Source organism: Cinclus cinclus, chromosome 3, assembly GCF_963662255.1.
Source record: "Cinclus cinclus chromosome 3, bCinCin1.1, whole genome shotgun sequence".
Taxonomy (NCBI): Eukaryota; Metazoa; Chordata; class Aves; order Passeriformes; family Cinclidae; genus Cinclus; species Cinclus cinclus.
The window spans coordinates 70,203,995-70,223,614 of record NC_085048.1 but is presented as its reverse complement, the minus strand read 5'-3'; the positions used below and the strand labels follow the sequence as shown (position 1 = coordinate 70,223,614).

Genomic DNA, 19,620 nt, shown 5'->3' with positions numbered 1-19,620 from the left:
CCATTTCCTATGCAAAAATGCTTTGGCTATGACATAATATTTTTTTTATAACAGCTCCACTCTGCTTCACAAGGATTGTTCAGCCACTGACTTCATCCTGGAATTTTCAGAGGGAGTTTGAAAATAAGATCCAAGATAAACAATATGAGGATGTATTTGCAGTGTGCTCTTGCTGCTGAGGAGTTAAATTTGGACACTCTCTCAACATAAAGGAAAGTGGTTTCATCATTCCCTTCAAATAACAAGGAAAACATACAGTAGAATATAGTAGTGTTAGATGAGAGGCAGTCTGAAAACTAGGGCCCGAGTTTGAGAAATTGATGAAAAATATCCCTTTACAAAGAAGACTGTTTCCAGTAATTTTATGGGACTTTTCCCAGTCTTACTGAGGAAAATAGCTGTAAACTCTTCAAAGTGCTTCTCCTTGCCCTTCAGCATCACCTGTGCCTTGCCCAGCTCTGCCCTGCTGTTGTTTTCTCTGTGAGCTGATTTCATGCAAACCTCAACCCATCTTAGCTGTGAAGATATGACTGTGAGGGATGGGAGGGATAGCAGAGCTGTTTGTCACTTCTGGGGTCATGGCATTAAGCTTTTGCTCTCTTACCAGGTGCTCTTAGTGCCTTCATGTGAATACATGTGGTGAAAAACAGCTGCTCCCTTCTGAACTTGGCAAGGAAAGTGTTGGGAGGTGGACGTGTATTTTCCTACTGCTGCTATTTTCCAATGCATCCCTGAACACAAGATCTGAAACCAGTTTGTGCAGTCACAGAGGCTTTGTCATCTCTCTTGGGTGGGATTACTACCAACACTAGTAATGGGTATAGAGCAGTCAAGGAAGATGAGGATGGATGCTTGACATCATCTGCCTGCTGTCCAGCAGTGCTGCTAAATCCTCCTGTTCTATCTTTGGATGGTACTCTGCATAAAGCCCTGGCTGGCCAGTTACATAGAAACAGTGCTAATTAAACAAGCAGAAAATAAAGTATTGTCATCTGCATAGCACGAGTATGAAGACGTAAGATAACTCTATTTTGCATGCAGCTGGGACAGTCTTTCCTACTAGCATTTGGAAGTTTTCATTAATTAATGTACTTGCTATTGGGAGTGTACTGTGCTAGTCTGGGGAGACAACACATAGCCCATCAATTTTAAGTTTTCTGTCAGCAGCAGTGCAGGGTTTTTATAGCTAGCAGGGTCCAGCCAGGGAGGATCTGTAGACCTTGCCCTTTCTCTCTTGCTCTTTTTGATCCAGAACAGGACTTGGCTCCTGAACCTGTATGACTCTGTAACTGCAGCAGGTCATATGGTGCCCTTGGGTGTTTCAGAGGAACTCCGTAAGCACGTGGCTATTGACATGGGTATTTGGCCAACACTCTCGTTTTTCCAGGTGTGTCTTCCTGGTTACAAAAGCTGAATTTCAAGGTACATTACTACATGTTGACAATGTATCATCTCTCCCAGTTGCACCTCTTCTTAAAGGTTATTTCTTTGCTCTGTTTTTTGATCATTATGTATGCTTAATTCCTGTTTGGTCAGTGGTACACAGAATGATTCACATCCCCAAATTCCCTTGACGCTGAAAGTCTGAATCTCTCATGCTTTCAGAGAGAGAAATATATTTTAAACTGTTTTATATCAGAGAACAGAGGTTAATAAAAATGATAGGAGAACTGTGAATTCCTTCTACGTGCTTCTTAGCACTGTGGTCAGAGAATGTAATAAGCAGTAAGAGATCAGGCTCATTATTTTAATTGCTTTGAAATAAGAATGCATTCTTCTCTTGGTATAAATAGCCATTGCTGCTTTTGCAGCAGTGTGGATTTGTGGCAGCTGAGAATGTGGTCTCAATGGAAATGCTGTGCTTTCTTCCTGTGGCATACTTTTAGAAAGAAATGTATTCTCTTGGATTAGAACTGGTTGTGACTTTGAAAGCGCACAGAATGACTTCTGTTTTAGAGGAGGTAACTCAAAGTTGGGTGCTTTGTGGGGTTCAAGCTCAAGAAGGTATTGAGGCCTGTGTAGCAGCTGAGCTGAAGAGAGCTTAGATGGATATGTAGATACTGAAATGCATGTTTTTAAAAATTGGGGCTTAATTCATGCCTCTCCTTTAAATCTAATTTTGGATCAAATATTAAATAGTGCAGAAAAAATATCTCATTCCAGCAATTCCTATCCAGGCAAAATTAATGACATTGTGTGGCTTTGCTGTTATTGCAGGAGCCAAAGGCAGGCAGGATACAGACTGAATTATCAGTTAGTACCAAACTCGAAGGTGTTTTATCAGATTATGAACAAGGTGAATGATAGACTAGGGTTGAGAAGCTGGCTTTATGTGAACTGCTGAATAAGAAGAATTCCCTGGTAGCTTTCTCCTCATCTATCAAAGTTAAGTTTTTTAGTCTTGGAATAGATTATTTGTAATATGTGTTTCAGTGGAGGTAAGGGCAGAGGACCATTTCTTTTTTTTAGAGAGAAATAAATACCCCTCAAAGCAGGTAGTAAATTTTTACATTATAGATTGGGTAATACAGTAAAAATAAACTGCAAAGTAAATTATAAACTGCAAAGTGAATTATGAATGCTCTCAACAAGATGCCTTCCTTCTTCCCTTGTAAATTACTGAATTTCCTGCATTCAGTGTGTTGGTCCCATTTCTGCATCCACTCTGTGTTATGAATCAAAGTGAAAACCATCAGCTGCAGCAGTCTGTAATTTTGTGTTTCCAGTGGAGATAATTTAAGTATAACACAGTGACATTGAATATTGGTAAAAAGATGACAGCCCATGATTAAAGTTCTGCACCAGGTAAAATAAATGGCTGGAGGATTGAAGACAAGTTGACAAAGGTTTTGTTTGATATTGTGTGGTATCTTGTTTTTTAATAACACTAATCAAATGTCTATTGTTGGTTTTAAACACTAGATATATTGATTTTTAACAGGTCTTTCAGGAAAGAAAAACAGACATATAATACGTACATTTCACATAAAATACAAGGTGGTAGTTCTGTCCTTAAGTTGCCATATCAGGGTGGCTTTTTTTAAAAAAAGAAATGTTAATTCTTAACAGACTGATTTTAGATTTCAGTACTAATATGTCAGTATGCTGGATACAGTAGTTTTACTAAGTGAAAACAATTGTGGATAGTGAGTGTAGTTGATAAGTTTAAATTTTTAAAACACATTTGGTAGAAAACATTGGCAGATATTTATTTATTCTGTTTGGTTTTTTTTGTTTGCTGTTTACTGAGATCACTGTGAGGGGCCATATATTTTTACATGAATATTTCTTATTTGTTATTAGCTTCTTTCTATGAAAAATTCTGCATGGAAAGGAATTTTTAAAGAAATATGAAGGCAGTTCAAGTTTATATCTTTTGCAGGGTCTGAGAAAATTCCTTAGAAATCTCATAATCCATCATAATATACCCTTTTTTCTTAATTATGCAATTTATAGAATTGGTGGTGTGGCCTCATTATGAATACATATAAAATGTCTTTGTGTAAAGGCACTACCTGGAGCTACCCCAAGTAACAGAATGGCAGCATTACCTTTTAGTTAACAGAACAGAGAGAGGGAGAAAATAGAGGCTGTGAAGAACAAAGTTAAGTTTTTAACTGAAGCAGGTATGAAGACCTATAAAGATTGTCCCTGCTCCAAGACCCACAGAAATTCAGTGTTCCTGGAATGAAAGTTCAAATATGGGCAAGCAGAGATGTGAGAGAAGCAAGGAGCATGCAGCAGGCAGCAGCTGTCTGAAGGAGGCTGTGCAGTGTTTGAGGGTTGCCTTCCAGCATGGCATTTTTCCTGCCAACCTTTCAGTTCCATTCTCTAAGTGTTTCTTATACTGGGCATAGGGGGTCTAGAGTGTTAAATATTTCAGATGAGAAGGTGTCTGAATGTATTTGGGGTTTTCCACTAGGACTCATCTGAAATTTTCGAACAAGGAGGCAGTTGGACTGTTCCTCTTCTTTTTGCTTACCAAATCAAGAAGTGAGAGCTCCCAATCCCAACACCATTTAAGACTGTGGTGCATGTTCCACAGCAGTATTGTAGAGGTTAGGTCACTCAACAAGGACACAGGGTATCTGGCTCCAAGTACTCTTTCTACTGCACCTCCAGATTTACTGTGTCCTGAGGAGACATGAGTGCCATAGCCAGGGCTGGTTTGGAGCACTTCCCCCCCCCCTTTTTTTTTTTCCCCCCAAATCTGCCCCTTCCTGCATATTTGCCTGGCTCCTGGGATGCTGTAGAAAGCAGAGCCACTGCCAACACCCATTCTTGCAGCTGCATGAAAGCGATGTCCACACCTCTGTGCTGCACTGTCATGTCCTGTCTGTGTGCACTGGATGCCTTTGGAATAGGACTGATGTGCAGAGAACTTGACCATGGCTATAAAGTGTAGATATTAGAAAAGTCAGTCTGGAGCAAATTTTTCAGGTGTTGAATATGTAGGAGTCTAAAAGTTAGATGGGGATTGTGAGGATTGCTGTCTTGGGCTTCTGTGGTTCTGGTCCAGAATATTCTCTAGTGGGTGAAACATCACATTTAAAGAGGGAAAGCTAATTGCTATTTTGTAGATATTATTGTATTTTTTATAAAGTATAGGGCAAGGTCAAAGAAGCAAGTTTCTGTTGCTTGTGCCAGGGAAAAGTACTACCAGCTTCAGACTTTACCTGGGAGTTTTAGTCTAGTTTGCTAGTTTCCAAGGTAGAGAAGGATGTTATCTGACAAGGGAATGTGTGGAGTCTCCTTCTGAGAGTGAGTCTTGTTTTCACATGGAGAAATGTGACCATAGTGCAGAGGAGCAAACAAGTGCTATCAGTGAGCTTTAAAATAGGAAAATAGAAAGGATGTTTCCCACACTGGGAGACAACCACATGAGTGGAGCCACATGAAGTCATTTCATGAGATTTTTAGCTCCTGAGGAGAATGGAGAAGAGAGACACAATGCAAGGAATTGAATTGTGAAATTGAGGTTATATTGAAGGCATTTATAGGATTAGGGAGACTTGCAAGAAGCAGGGGAAAAAATGGTTTTGATTTCGGATATTTAGGGAAGATGACTTTTAGTGTGCAGGCCAAGGGGAAACGAAAGTTTTGATGTTTGGGGAGATGTTCCACATCTTCTTTGTACTTTCTCCTTCTTTGTACTTTCTCCCTTATCAGTCCGCTGTTGCACACCAGTCAAGTGCGAAAAACTGGATTATGTGCCTCCTTCCCCCTGGAGCCTCATGTGAGTCACTGACTGGCACTTTGTAGTCCTTAGTTTGCTCCACAGGTTGGCTGTTGGCGTCTTAAAATATAACAGCCAAGGTTAAAGAACAAGAGCTGATCAGGCTGGTCACTTTTTTTTCTTATTTTATAATGAAAAAGAGAAGCAAAGCATATTTTTGAAGCAGTAAATACATGTTAAATATAAGAAGAGTTATTAATGCATGACTGTGAATTAATATGATTAATCAAATAAAAAGGTGAGGCTCTGCTAGAAGTGAAGCAATACCGTTGCCTCTTATCCTCTCAGTATCATTAGAAGATACTTTATTTTGCTTGCCTATAGAAAAGGAAACAAAGTCATAGCTCATTCCTCCCCTATGGAGCAAAATATAAATAGAAGCAAGTGACCAAAATATAGAAAAACTTTCCCTAGTTTGTGCAATAGTTCAATAAAGAATGAGGATATTGAACCAAGTCTTTTGATTCACATTTCCATTTTATGCAGGCCTCAAAACTTTCCAGTCATTTTAATTGTCATAATGAAAATCCCTGTTGTTTCTGCCAGACTATTTTTGTTGCATTTTGTTTGTTTTTTTTTTTTTTCCTCAGAGAAAATTTTTAGGGCCAGTAAATGCAGAGTTAAAATATGCTCCAGGTACTGGGAGAACATAAGTACATGGTTTCCTGAATCTGTACCTTAATGTGCCTCACCTATTAAAAGGAAGTAACCTAGAATATCTCTTCTTAGTTTTGGTTGACCTCCCCTCCCAAGGGAGATCTTAAGGAATTACCTTTTGATTATGCTGTTTCTGAATAGTTGTCTTACTGTATAACCTTTACTGTGTAACCTTTTAGCTTCAGTCTCACTCTCATGTCTTTCTGTGTGAGAGTTCTTACAGGGATTTGGTTATAAACCACTTTTAGCAATTCACTCACCTGAAAACTGTAGCTGATAAGACTTAGAAGAGGTTTTGCAGAACTTTGTCTTGGTTTGCTTTTGTTGTGTAGTGGTTTTTTTGTGGGTTTTTTTTGTTGTTTTTTTTTTTTAATAGAGTTTAATATAAAATCATCTGACTATTTTTACACAGGCATGTTTTCATTTAGGCTACAGTGTTCAGGAACTGAATGTGCCTTTTGTCTGTATGCAGAGCCCTCAATAAAGAAAAGTCATGTTCTCGTAGTTCCAGTTAGCACTATAAATAGCTTTAAAATAATATTGTGCTGAGAGCCATAGAGAGCCCCCATAGAAGCCTCCCAGAATCTTGTCAAAAGGCAGAGGAGCAATGTTCTTGGGAGCTCAAAAGAGAGAGAAGCCTTGCTGGTTATGTCTCTTGGCATGAATTTCACCCAACGTCACAAGTAGAGGGAAGATATCCTCTAGTTTCCTTTTACCCTGGTCATGTTTCCTATAAAACTACTTGAGCTTTAGTAAAGGCAACTGCAATTAGTGTCAATTGCCACTTTATGAAGAGAACTCAAGGATAAGCCTCTCTGTTCCACATCCATTTCTTCCTGTCCATGAACAGCCCTTTTTGCTGACAGCTCCTTCATCATCATCAACTTGACCTAATGCAGAATTCTGTCTGCTGTGTCCTTTTGTGTTGCTGTTGATGTCTCAGCCATTCTTCAAGTCAGCTTAGGCCTGCTCACGTAGATTTTTCCTGCAGGGTACCCTTGAGGTAAAACCTGTCCCAGCTGTCCATACAGCTAAAAAATTACTCATGTAGAGTCTTGCATCTCACTTACTTCACCATCAATTTCCCTGGCCGTGACTTGACAAAAGTAGTCTTGCCCTACTGTCATTCATTCAAAATGAGCACTTCTGTCTTTCCATTTCACTTTGTTTTTCTCCATTGGCTCCTTCTGTTCTGTCTCATCAAGATTAACTACTAGCTTCTAGTGTCAGGGCTGCTCAGTCTTTAACTCCCTACTCTTTTTTTTTAATATATATTAAAAGACTGGCTTTTCTCTGTAGATGTTAAACCACATGGTGTCAATCACTTGCCCATTGTATTCATATGCTATCATCTCTTGATTTTCTTACATGATTCCTTTGGGAAGGGGTAGAGATCTTGGGTATCTAATGACATGTTTCATTGCCCTTCCACAAATCCTTAAAATGCTCATTCACTGTGATGCCTCGGTGTTTGTGGCCCCACTTCGATTAATCAGTTATTCGTGTAACTAATTGAACTGTTGTACTGAAACTAACATGCCATGTCCATTCCACTGTGTTTCTTTGAGCATCCTCATGTGTTTTCTAGCTCTTGCTGATTGTTTGAAGAAGAAAAGTTGCTTTGAGAAAAAGGCCATCATTGTAATGTGTTTGGTGTTTGTACAAAGCCTGGCACTCTGACTCTTGGCAGTTCAGAATCAGTAGGTGATTAAGGTATGCTTTGTGTCGCTGGGTCTATGTAAATGGTTGATGGATTGTGACTTGTTGTGGATTCCAGCAGATTGTTCCAGACACCTTCATTGAACTTGGCACATATGCCACTTTGATAGTAATATACAGGCAGGCATATGACACCTAGAGGTGTTGATGCATCATGAAATATTTATAAGTATAGGAATAATGTAAATTCTCATCCAGACTCGATCCATCATTTTGAAATGTTTCATACCTGAAAAATCTCACTGTGTTCAGTACAGCCACCCATGGAGACTTCATGGAGACTGCAAATGCACTTTTAGTATAGGTTGTAAATTAATAAACCAAACTCTGAAATTCAATTTAGTTTAGTTTTTAACACTTGATGTAAAAACTATTTTTTTTTCATGCTGGGGACAATATAATTTTTAATAATAATTTAAAATATGTCTCTGTGTTAATTACTTGTAGCTTTAAAGTAATTTTCATTCCAAATGTGTTTGAAAAATGCTTCAAGGCACTGAATTCCAACACAGAGACTAAAAGGTGGAGCCTTGATCTGTTGGGCTTAGACCTGTTCAGTGTGTCCATGTGTACATGCATGCACTGATTTTGGTTGGAAAGTTCAGCATAACATCTTTGCATCTTAGTTCAAGATGTATCAGAGCTTTACAGATACCATTATAAAACAATGCTGGTCTTCAAATAAAAGCTATCTGTTAGCAGTAGATTCAGTAACTGCTGCATTCTAAAATGCATTTAAAACTTAGATAAAAGCACACTGACCAATGTGTTGAGTCATGGCCAAATAGCAGCAGCCCAGGCACCGTTATGCTGTACCTCTTGTACATGCTGTTCATCTTCCCCACTGTGAAATCCTGCATGCATCACCATCTCTGCCCTAATTTTGTCAATAAAGCTCTTCCTTAAATTAAATAACAAGTTATCCTTTGGAAATACTGATTTCGCTCCCTAAAGTGTTTTTTTTAAGCCTTTGATAATAAGCCATATACAGATGCAAACAAACATTTTCAAAAAGCAAGAAAATGGGCTTATGTGTGTCTGCAGGAAAATGTTTTGACTGTGTAACTATGATAATGTGATTGACAAGTAGAGAAACAGTGGGGGTTATTTTATTTTTCTGGCTTGGTAAGTGAAATGCTACCTGGATGGAAGACAGACATGTAATCCAGTGAAGCATTTTTCCCTTTCTAATTAGTGATACTTTGAACTCCTTGGGGGAGACCAATTTGTGGACCCCATGCTGCATAATGCCTTCAATAAACGTATATACTGACTCTTAAGCACAGATCAAATGGCTCAGCTTCTGAAGCCTGATTTTGCTCTCAGTCTCAGTATATTGCTGTGATTTTTACAGTTTGGCATCTTATAGAATTTGTGGAGTTAGAAACATCATTGCGTTAGATTAATGAACTCACTGTGAGAAGTGCACCTCCTTTTTCGTTAGTTTGGGATAAAAGAAAAGCTGATATTTAATTTAGTCAGAAAAGTTAAAATCTAATTGTTACTTTTCTTCTTTTATGTCACTTATAATTTCTCAGAATTACATAGTAAATGATATAATTTGAAAAAGAACAGTGAAAAAAATACTGCTGATACTAGCATTGAAATCTGTCTGTAAGTGTGTATTGCCATGGGAATAGTTGCTCCTCAGTCCCATCCCAGGCTCTGCCACTGATCTACTATATTTTAGCAAGCAATCTACTAATTTGGTTCCTTAGAGACAACATGTATTAAATGGAAATGTGACCATATCACTTAGAAACAATGTGATGTTAGTATTCAATTCTCAAAATCGATCTACACTTAGAATTCCTATTTATTTCAGGTAAAAATAACTTTTGGATGGATCCCAGGAGCATTATTTGTAGTGTGCATGTTTGAGAGATGATTAAGATGAGAAGTTTATAGAAGTTTTCTGTTTTGAATTCTGATTTTGTTTTAGTGGCATAACAAAGTAGTAGGAAACTAAAGCACGTTAGTAAGAGATAATGACAACACTCAAAAGTATAAGACCGAAAAAAGGAGACTGTTGTGGTTTAGTCTAATCCGATTCACCAGTGCTGAAGTAAGCACATTTTAGTCTAATAAATTTAGTGTACCTGTTTTCCAAAAATTTGATCTGATTTAATGCAGTAAGTAGTGTGATTGTTCACACATGATCTTCTACGTTAAATTCAGGAAAGCCACACGGCTGCAGGATGACAGGCCTGTGTGTCTGATATTGTGAAGGAACTCTGGTTGTGATGGCAAGACCCCTGAACCTGTGTCTGAACTGAAGGAAATCTCATGTAGCCAGTGTTTGCTGTACAGTTGGAAGCAACATCTTAACCCAAGGAGGTTTTTCTATCTATTGCCCTTTGTAATAGGGCAATCATTCTTCTGCTTTTCAGTTTGATATAGCAATGTTATCTCTGTGGGAGTATTTGAGGTACCGTTAATTTTTTTGGTTGCTTTTATTTTTCTGTCTATAATAAGCAGTTACTCCAAGTGTTACTTGAAATAGCAACTATTCTCCCTGAACTGCAGTTTTATTTTCTTTTGGCTTTTATTTCAGCTGCGGGAGCCAGCTGCTCCAAAGAGTGTGGGAAGCTGACTTGGAGGCCTGTCAGCTGTTGATCCGAGGGTTTCAGCTGAAAGAAACCAGTTGCTGTGTTTTTGAGGAAGAAGAGAACCAAATGGATGAGATGGAGATGACTGCTGATGCCCCACCTGATTGTGAAAAAAGCAAAGAAGGTCACTTTCTAAAGGGCACAGAATGGGGTGCTGTTTCCTGCCCCAGACACAGAGAGCTGAAAGAGGTATCTGAAATAGTCTGCAGCTGCATTTCAAGGGATACTGCTGGTTTTCTTTCTGAGAGGAGGAGTTGAATCTTTGTGATGGGTCAGCAGGGCAGGTTAAGTATGAACTTAACATCTGGCTTCCAATCTGGGACATCAGTAAAATAGCTCATTAGTTTCTCAGAAGTCCCTCAACCCTTTTTCCTTTTACCATCAGTCTTTTTAAAATGCAGAAATTATTCAGGCAATAAATATAGAATGTACATCAGGATTTAAAAGAAAAACTATTAAGTATTTAACCAAAATTATCAGTTGTTCCTCATCTCCCTGATGAGTTTCATTCTGAGTTGGTTCTGCTGACTTGTTAGCCTGGATCATTGTTAGCTGACATGAAGAGGGAATTAGATTTCCTTCCTTAGTGAAATGGTCAAAAGCTTCTGATCTAATAGGCTTACAGCATCCAACAATTATTAAAAGGAGGAAAAAATAATGAAGCATAGAAGGGTTGGCTAATTTCTTTTAAGTTTTCATGTTTTGATCTGGAACACTATCCCTGCTTGAAAAATCAGCCTCTAACTACTAGTCTTCTAACTGTACTGCCTAGGTAAACAAGCTATTAAAAAAGCTTCATCACCCGACAGCACCACTGTGACAAAAAGACCCTCCAACAGCAGTTGTTAGTTGTATTACCATGGAATTAAGTTGAAAAAAACTCAAATGATGCTTAATTGCATCTGGTGTTAAGAGCCATTGAACTGTGCACTGCTCTGAAGTCTGTTGCCTAATTTTGCATTTATACTGACTGAGTCTTAGTGGAAAGCAGACCCATACCTGACTGTGAAGTCTCCTCTTGTTAGTAAAATTCTGGTTTTATACTGGGCTTCAGTAGTTCTTGCAGTCTTTTCCCAGGGCAAATGGCTTCACATAGAGAGCATTTTTATTAGAAATGGTCAGTTTGGCTTTGATTCCTCTCCCATTACTGCCTTACTATATTTTTATGAGTCTGCTGAAGTAATATGAGTTCTGTTGGTTATAGAAAGCTGTGCTCCTCTTTCAAAACTGCTTGGAGGCTCTGGAGTGTTTGGGATTTTGTGACTGTTCCTGTTGCACTCCTTATATGTGTGCTATGGATTATCACCTATTTCACTCCTGCAAGCCCAGATTGTTTTCCTGGAAATCAACCTCGCTATCCAAGAATGACAGCTGGGAAGCTGAAGTGAGGTGACTTCTGGTTATGGAGAGATGTGTGGGACTTGAGGGATGGTTCCCCATATCTTGAGTGGAAGAGGAAACTGTATTTGCAGTGGCAGGCAGTATCTAAACTTTTAGAGAAGAGCCATAACAGATTATTCCCTAACATCATCTGTTCATCACAAGGCAGAATATAAAAACAAATGGAAAAGCCTGACACAAATCGTGCTAACATCTGGTTTTGAACCTGTTGAAGTGCAAGAAAAAAAAAATCAATCTTGATCTGTAAATGGACTTGAAAAACAAACCACTTCTGAAGCATTTAAATGCTGTGTTATATGGTAGTGTATTTTTAATTTAAAAATAATTCAATATTTGTGGCTAAAAAAATAGTGCTGTGGTGCTTAGTCTCTCAGTTTAGCTGTTTATATGACCTTTTCATAGCCATTTATCAGCAAGTGAGGATACCTAATAGAAAAGCATGTATTTTGTCAAAATACGTTATTTCATATTATTTAACAAGGCTGTGGTTCCTCTGTGAGAGAGGTAGCTTGCTGTGGTTGCCATGTGTCTGGAATGACTGTGCTGTGCAATTGTGTCACAACCTCTGTTCCCCATCAAGGAATTTCTAGAGAGAACCACTGGCCACTGAAGCAGAAACAAAGAGTTGTGCTCTTTGTACTTAGAGGTTACTGAATTAATTACTTCAAGACAATATACAAAAGGCTGGTAATAGCATATGTGCATATATGCCTTGGAAAGTACATTTCATCCCCAGATGATAGATTGATTTATTTACAGTGGAATTCTATAAATGAAGCTCTTCAGTTATTTATTCTGTCACATAGAGCTAAGCACTAGTGCCAGGTGAATATTGGTTTTGTTGATGTGTACTATAAACAGTTTTCTTGCATATAACTGTATCTTACTCTATAGGTTTCCTTAGAAACAAAAAAAAAAACAAAAAATAAACAAGAAACATAACAATAATAAGAAAAGCAAAATAGTTGAAAGAGCCCTTCTCATAGATCCTCAGATACTGCTTTGCAGAGGGGCCATTTATCATTTTTAATTAAATATCCTCACTAAATCATAAAATATGACATGTTCTGGTATGAAAATATGTAAGGTATAAATTCTTTGAAAGTTTGTTATTTTACTATCGTGTGAGCACAAGTTTATTAACTGTCAACAGGTATTTTATAGTTTTCATAACTGTGTTTTTAGGATGCTGCTGATTCCCCTCCCCCCCTCCCCCCAGTTTTTATGTGGTAGACTGGCATCCCAAAATAATTCAGTAAGTCAGACTTCCTTTATAACTAGGGATGAAAATCAGATGCTTTGGCATCTCAGCTTGTTGAAACATCATTAATGATGTTTTGGTGAAAATTAAATAAAGTGGGGCCAGCAAAAATCATCCTGTAAACCACTCTGAGTTACTTAAATAAAATGTGCTTCTCTCGACTGGAGATAACTCATTAGGCTATAGCATTAAAAAAAACACTGGAGCAAAGTTGCAGACAATATTGCTACCCTCAGACATGTGGAAGTCAGCTTGTCTAGTGTATTTGATATAGATTCTTGAATTCTCATGTAAGTGTGTACTTTCCAGCTGGTAGCTGTGTTGATGAAATTAGAGGTGTCCCACCATTTCAGTTGTAGTTTGACTTTTTTTGACTATTTGGGCTTGATTTTTTCTAAATCTCTGAAGAATTAAAGGTGGGTTTTAGTTTTCATCCCACAAATGTTTCATGCTTTTAAACTGAGGTGGAACTTATAATGATCATTACTACATGGTTAGATACATATCTATATATAAATATACAGTATCATTTCACTTCTCTTCAGACATTAATGCCTGCTTCTTCCACTCCTTATAATATCTTTATTTTTTTGCTTCTTGATAATGTATGTGTAAGCAAATGCTTTTATAAAAAGCTTTTTTAAACAGCAAAACCACCAGTGATAACTAATAAACTGAGAGATATGTGTGTGCTGGGACCTCCCTAAGAGTAACCTGATGAACATGGATATGTGTGCACCTGCAGGCTTGAGTTCCTGACCTATCCTTTTTTCTTCTTCTGCTCTCTGGCATGCTGTGCAGTGCTCCCTCTTAATCACTATGAAGGAAAGAAACACCTACTAGATTTCAAGAAAATTGAGGTGATTAAAGTTACAAGGTAAAATCCAAAATTCAGTAGTTTTACCTTCTGTAAGCCAGCATTTTTGGTAGTTTTCCCATCAGGATTGTTTGTAGCTAATTCGTCATTTTTTTCATCAGAAAGGGAATAGAGATCTGGGGTAAGGATAAGGCCTGCTGTCTCTTCCTCTTCTCTACATACTTCAGTTTGGCTATCTGGGATGGTTTTTTGGGGTTGGCTGAAGATCACTCTGGTCTTTGGAAAATGTTCTATAATTGTAAAGCCTTCGTGTGATTAAATTTTTAAAAGGTGGTGAGGTCTAAGTGATACCAAATGGACCATCACAAAAAAAAAGTGAATGTGGTGTCTGCTATTAAAAAGAAGTTATCATAGAATATGATACAACATTTTTCAGAATTTAGTGATAGCAAGCACCAAGCAAGCCTTTGTGAGCAGACTAACTCATTACTGTGCATTGGGATAGCCTGTGGTCCAGGAGGCAAACATGTAATGTGTAAACTACAATGCTTTTTGAAAGCTAAGTAAACTGTGCATTCATTTGAGCTTTAATTAAACACTGTATTTGTGGAGCTTAGGAAATAATTTGGAAATTTTCTATTTCATCTCAGTTTTAAATGTCAGCAGTAAGCTTTAGTGAAAGTCAGCGTTTGTGTGTTCCTTGTATTGATCCAAGCTAAAAATGATGTCAGTGGCAAGAGGCAGCTCTTGTACACAGTGCTCAGATCCTCAGTGTGCAGCCACGTGTGGAGCTGTGCAGCACAGAGCCCCTCAGCTGCATCTGAAGCTGGGGTGGAGTTCTGCTGGTAAAAATGCCAGCTCTTCAGGTAGGGATTGTAGCACCTCAGTAAGATTAATGCTTGCATGTAATTTAGGAGTAAAAATGCTGTCAGAGAATTATTATTACAGGCAGGAGAACTTTCAACCTTTTTTTCAGATTAATTGCTGAAAATAGTACCCAGTAACAATTGTGATTTTATGGCAGATTAATGATTTTGCACTTTTATTATGTGTATCTATATATGTGTGTGTGCATACTAAAACAGTATCCCTATCTCTGTTTATTATCAACAAGACTGTTCTGTGTGATTAGTATTAATGATTTCTCAATAATGCTAACATCAAACTTCTTTGCTCCTCAGTCAGTCAATGAAACATTGGCTCGTTTCTTACAGACTTCACAGATGAAGGAAGTTTTGAAGCAAGAACTGACTCTAGTTAGCATTTGTTACCAATTGGAAACATTGATTGGGTCTCTCATTTCTCCTGCCCAAAATAATTTACAGGGTTCATACCATAAAAAAAAGAAGTCTGTAGACTCTTGAATGGTGTACAGATCTGCAAGAGCTTGATAGCAAATTTTGTTTCAACCTATAGTCCTTCAGTTTTAAGGGCAGTATTCCTTGTGGGTTTTAAAGTGAGAAGCCAAAGCAGACTTTAATAAAATGTATTCAAATATGGTTTTAAATATTGGGTGGCTGCCACTGCCCCATTACAAATGCAGTTTAAGTCTTTCATGCATGTGAAGAAAATTGATACAATTGTTCACCTTACACAACTTTTTATTGTGCTATATGGTTTTTGTAAGTTCCATTAAAATAATACTGTTTATAAAGCATGTACCTACTATATACCTAATAATTTATCTCTAACAGGTTATAGAAGACATTTCATTTGGAACAGAGGGTCATTTATCTGAGGTAAGTGTTTCCTTGGCAGTATAAAGTGGTGATATTGTACAGACTTTTCTTTGTCTCAATTAGAATAAATGGCACTTGTTCTTATAGTGTTACCTTTGCTTAAAAATTGCTAGAGAGTGTGTGAGCACTTGGAAAAGCAACACAATCACAACTAGAGTGGGCCCGTTCCTTTTTTTCCTTTTCTTTAATTGAAGATAGTGGCATAATTGCTGAGTATTTCAGGGAGTTTATAGTTAAAACCTGTGCTAATATTTTTAACACATACCAACGACAGGATGAACACACTGGGGAAAAGAAGAACCAGTAATATTTAGCCAGCCCTACTGTAGCATTCTCATGATGCTTAGGAATGGAACAAAAGCATGGTGCTTAGCCTGTTTTCTTGTGTGCCACTAAAAATACCTTTGAATTTATTTTTGAAGTATACAAGCATACAAGCATACTGCAGCAGAATACAGGGTAATAGGAATTTAATCTAAATGAAAATACTGGATCTTTGTAATTTTGCACCATTTTCATAAATGAAAAGGTCTCAGAACCGAGTCCATGTATTTAAGAAAGCCAGGATAATTGAGAAACATGAGATGCATGGCCTATGAGAAAAACCTACTTACATACAAAAATCTGTCTGCCTTCAAACTAAGAGTTTAGGTAATATATGTGTAAGGAGAATTACCTTGGTTCTAAGAGCTGTACTGTTTCAGTCTGGTCCATTTTTATATCAGTATGCCTTGGGTTGCAACTTACATAGTAAGGAAATTTCATATCAAAGCATTGTGTCCAACCAGCAGTTAAATTACATGGAAAAGTAACCCCCAGCTCACCTTCCATAACAGCACACGTGCCTCCTGTCAAGTACAACTGACAAGTGCTCCAAACCAGGCAAATGTTAAATAAACATTAAAATTTAGGATAACTATTTAGATGAGGCATTTCTTTAGATTCCCACTGGTAAATCCAAAGAATGTGGAGCAGCTGGAATGCTCCAGGAAAAATAATCTAACTGCAGTACCCAGCTCAGATTGTTGACTTTGTGTTCAAGGAGACTGTGACATGAGGGCACACCTAGGGTAGACTGTTTAGTTGTGTGTGAGTTCAGCATTAATAAAAACAGGAAGCCTTGAGAATGAAGGTGCACTTTGCAGAAAGTGCAAGTGGCCTTTCTGATCAGTGAACTTTGCTGTGAATTATAGATAAACTGTGTTGCTGCTTGTGTCCATGCATGACATGAAATAGGGACAGGTAAGCCCATGGGATAAAGGCAGCAAAAAGTTCTGCTGCCATCAGGGCAAAATATTGAGGGCACCAGAGGTCACTTGTATACAGGGTTGCCACTGTAGAAGAGCTTAATATCTTAGAGTCCTCAGAAGCAGAGAGACTTTTGAAGTTTTGATGGAGGGGGACAAAACTGCATATGGAGAATATAAAGCAACAATAGAAATAAAAGGAAATATGCCAGAAACCCAGGCGCTACCACACTGCCACAGCTGGACTGATGGTGACTTGTAGAGAGCTCTCCGTAAAGCTCTGTAAAAGTGTCATCAGCCTGTTCTATGTCAAGGTTTTGCCTAAATGTACTTTTTTGTGTTCTAGTCCCCTAATTCATGCAGGTCAGTCTCCCTGCTGCCGCAGGAGAGCACCCAGTTAGTCATTCCAGATTGTTGCATTTTAGTGACTTGGGAGCAGAGATGGCAATGAACAATACTAGGAACCACCTATAAATGAAACCCATCTATAGTGACTCCTTGCGCAGCAGGGTGTGGACACAGGAAAACAGTTTGGTACTTCTGTTTCTTTTTCCAAGTCCTGACCCACTGTGAGTTTTTATTGGTAAGTCAGTAAATAGCCTCATCCTCCCACAGCAGGAGCTGGAATTGTCCCAGTGTAATTAAATGAGCCGGTGCAGTAGTGTGCTCTCATTTTAGAAAGGCTGCAATTAGGGAAGATCTTCAGTCTGCCAGGGATGAGAACAGGAAGACTGCTCTCAGGCCACAGCAGGGTGCTGGAAGGCAGTGAAAAGCTCTATCCCTGCAGATATGCTTTTCCAGGGACACTCCTCTATAGCTGTAATGGAAGATAGACGAAGGAAGAATTGCCAATGTCGGACTGTAATTCTGATGAGTCATTTAACACTCCCATGTGGAGAAGGGAAGGGGGTCAGTGCAAACAAAGGGAGTGTGGGAAGAGTGTGTGATGTTGGGAAAGAGGTAGGTCACAGCTGGCTGGAAGGCTTTATGCCTAAATTGTTGTATATGAGAAAGTGGAGAGTGTCGTAGTGCTGAAGTCTCCTAAATGTATGTAACCATGCTGAGGGAGCAAGCAAACGGTCTGTAAGTGGAAGGTGATAAGAGCAAAAGTAATTGGGAAACAACCTTGATCCCTCTTCTGAGAAAAGTTAGATAGCTACCTCCATGGAAGAAAAGCTCATCTAAACAAAATCAGGGAAGCAACAGGGGAGTTTCTGTGGGATAAACTCTGTAGGAGGAATCAGCAGATATTCTTTGGTACTGTCCAGAAGACATCAGGTTTATAGTACAGCACCATCTTCTTTTGGTGCCGAAAAGTGCAAACATAGATACGCTACGTATCTGTGTCAGCAGTTTTTCAGTGGCTCAAAAGTTTTGACGTGGAAAGGACAAAGGTGTTTGTAAGAATGAGTCTAGGAGGGTACTGCATGGTGTAAGCGTAAAGCAACAAGACCCCTGAACACACTAAGCTGTATTAAACAGAAGACATGTGAAATTGCAAGGGAGTTCAGGAATATGTTGGATGCAAGGGAAAGGTGAAAGAAAGCATGTGTGTCTTCTAATAGGAAAGGTAAATGTGAAATAAATGAGATCAGAATTTTTTTTCTTCCTTATTCAGTGTGATTTTGGTCTTCCTAAAGATTATAAGCTTCATCCAATTGTGTAGTGCTCCTCCTATTCACTACAAGATAGCAAGAGACAAATGCAGTAAAAGATCCAAAGGCAAATGATGTACTTAAGTCAGGCTAGACTGAAGAAATTACTCCTGAGCACATAGGAGCCAAGAAAAACAATCTCCAAACCATTAACAAGCTCCTTTGAAAACTCCTAGAGGAAGCTTGAAGTCCCAAGGGATCAGTAGAGGCAGACTTTGTATTTGCCTTTAAAAAGGAGGTAGGCCAGCAGTTTATGTGCCAGTCAACATAATTTCAATTAGGATTAGAGTTCCAAATGGTCTTGATAGATTGAAAGAATAGTCTGAAATCAATAAGAAGGGATATGTTGAAAGACAGGTGCAAATTACATTTGAGGGAGAAAGAGTCGGATTTATGTATACAGATGGTAAATAGCAGCTGAGTTGACAATACTGCAGAAGAAGAATCTAGGTTTATAGTGGACTACAAATATAGTGAGGATTCATTACCTTCATTGTGTTGGAAGAAAGGGCAAATGTCATTTGCAGCCTCATTACTGGGAATGTCAGTTGTAAGACAGAAATAATTACTGTGCTTAGCTGAGAATGCCAAAGCCTCCAGAGGACTATGGCTTTAGTCTGGACACCTCCTGCTATAGAAGACAGGAACATGGTGAAGAAAAGAAGGAAAGGAATATAAATAAAAGGTTTAGAAGTCATAGTCTGGTTGAAAGTCAAAGTCTTCAACCACATAAAACATAATGATATATAGGAAAACTATTAGTTATTGTTGTGTGCTATATAAGGGTAAAACAGAACATAATCATCTTGGTTTGTAGCCAGAAGAAAACCTGCTCTTTGCAAGGGTCCTTTAGCCCTGGAGCAGTCTGTACCATGCAACCAGAACCACCAGATCTCATGTCAGCTGCTAAGAGCCATGCATGCAGACACCAGCTGAGGACAGTCACAGAGCAGGCTTGGTCGCACTGCAAGTCACAGAGTAGGCTCTGGTGGTCCCTGGCTGCTTCCTGGGCAGCCTTGCCCTGATGGTGTTGGTCATGAGTAACATTCATTGTTCTCAGTGGCCTTTCTCATCTACAACAGCTGCCCGGGTCAATGCACATGGGGCAGGAAATCTGGGATGCAAAGGAGGAGCAAATTCTTTTGTTTGCTCCTCCCCTGCACTGTGGTCACCTCATGGCCATGCAGCTCATTTATCTCAGGGCATGTGCACTTAGCCTGCATATGGCTGAAGCATCTGCTCAAGCAGGACAAGTATGGATGGTTGCATTTTGTTTCTA

The 19,620-nt window shown here is 38.7% G+C and overlaps 1 protein-coding gene across 1 annotated transcript in view; it reads left to right on the top strand.

Moving 5' to 3' along the window:
* The window catches only part of DISC1 (DISC1 scaffold protein), a 164,608-nt gene that overhangs the window by 132,784 nt on the left and 12,204 nt on the right, over positions 1-19,620 (top strand). The window contains exons 10-11 of the mRNA XM_062490167.1: positions 10,167-10,410; positions 15,395-15,439. Of these exons, the coding sequence (XP_062346151.1) occupies positions 10,167-10,410; positions 15,395-15,439 (289 nt within the window). The remainder of the gene's footprint in view (positions 1-10,166; positions 10,411-15,394; positions 15,440-19,620) is intronic.